The following is an 833-nucleotide window of genomic DNA, read 5'->3' on the forward strand; positions in this document are numbered from 1 at the left end:
TACAATTAATTTTTTTCTATTTTTCCTGAGCATCATATTTTTATTTGGAAGCAATAAAAACATTTTTTATGCTTTTTTGTTTTTAGGATTAACAAATGATCTGTATAAGAGAATATTTTAAAAAAAGAGAAAAAAAAACAAATGAATGATAATTGTTTGCCTGGGAGTCAAAGTTCACATTTGTTTAACAACAAAGTATTAAACTATCGATTTGAAATAAAATAATTTTTGTTTTAACTTACTTCTTTCAGCTTTGAAAATGTGTAAAGGACAACATGGTCTTCCATTCACTCGAGAAATAGCATCACTTGCATCTCTTCCAGAGACTTATCAAATGTTGCAGAAAACATGTAGGGATTTTGCAGATGTCGAACTTAAACCCATTGCTGAAAAAATCGATAAAAATCATTTATTTCCAAAAGAACAAATTAAAAAAATGGGTGAGCTGGGGTAAGCCATTCTAGAATTTAAAAATTTTATTATTGTAATTAAAGTTTAAGGTATGTTTTGATTTATTTAAAATAAAAAATTTTATGGCAAGGTTGATGGCTGTCGATGTGCCAGAAAATTTAGGAGGAGCTGGTTTGGATTATTTGGCATATGCAATCGCTATGGAAGAAATATCAAGAGGTTGTGCTTCGGCTGGAGTCATCATGAGTGTTAACAATTCTCTTTACCTTGGTCCCATTTTAAAATTTGGAACGGATGAACAAAAAAAAAATTTTATAACACCTTTCACAACGGGAGACAGAGTAGGCTGCTTTGCTCTTAGCGAACCTGGTACACAAATCACTTTACATTCTCATGTTATCATTTCTTCAAATGTGAATTAT

General features: G+C 30.3%; 1 protein-coding gene across 1 annotated transcript in view; it reads left to right on the plus strand.

Moving 5' to 3' along the window:
- Positions 1-259: 259 nt before the first annotated feature.
- Phum_PHUM510580 (Short-chain specific acyl-CoA dehydrogenase, putative) overlaps positions 260-833 on the plus strand; it is a gene marked incomplete at both ends in the record, with an annotated part of 1350 nt that continues 776 nt past the window's right edge. Inside the window, 2 exons of the mRNA XM_002431027.1 lie at positions 260-450; positions 542-780. Of these exons, the coding sequence (XP_002431072.1) occupies positions 260-450; positions 542-780 (430 nt within the window). The remainder of the gene's footprint in view (positions 451-541; positions 781-833) is intronic.

This window comes from Pediculus humanus, genomic scaffold (genome assembly GCF_000006295.1).
Source record: "Pediculus humanus corporis 1103172108280 genomic scaffold, whole genome shotgun sequence".
Taxonomy (NCBI): Eukaryota; Metazoa; Arthropoda; class Insecta; order Psocodea; family Pediculidae; genus Pediculus; species Pediculus humanus.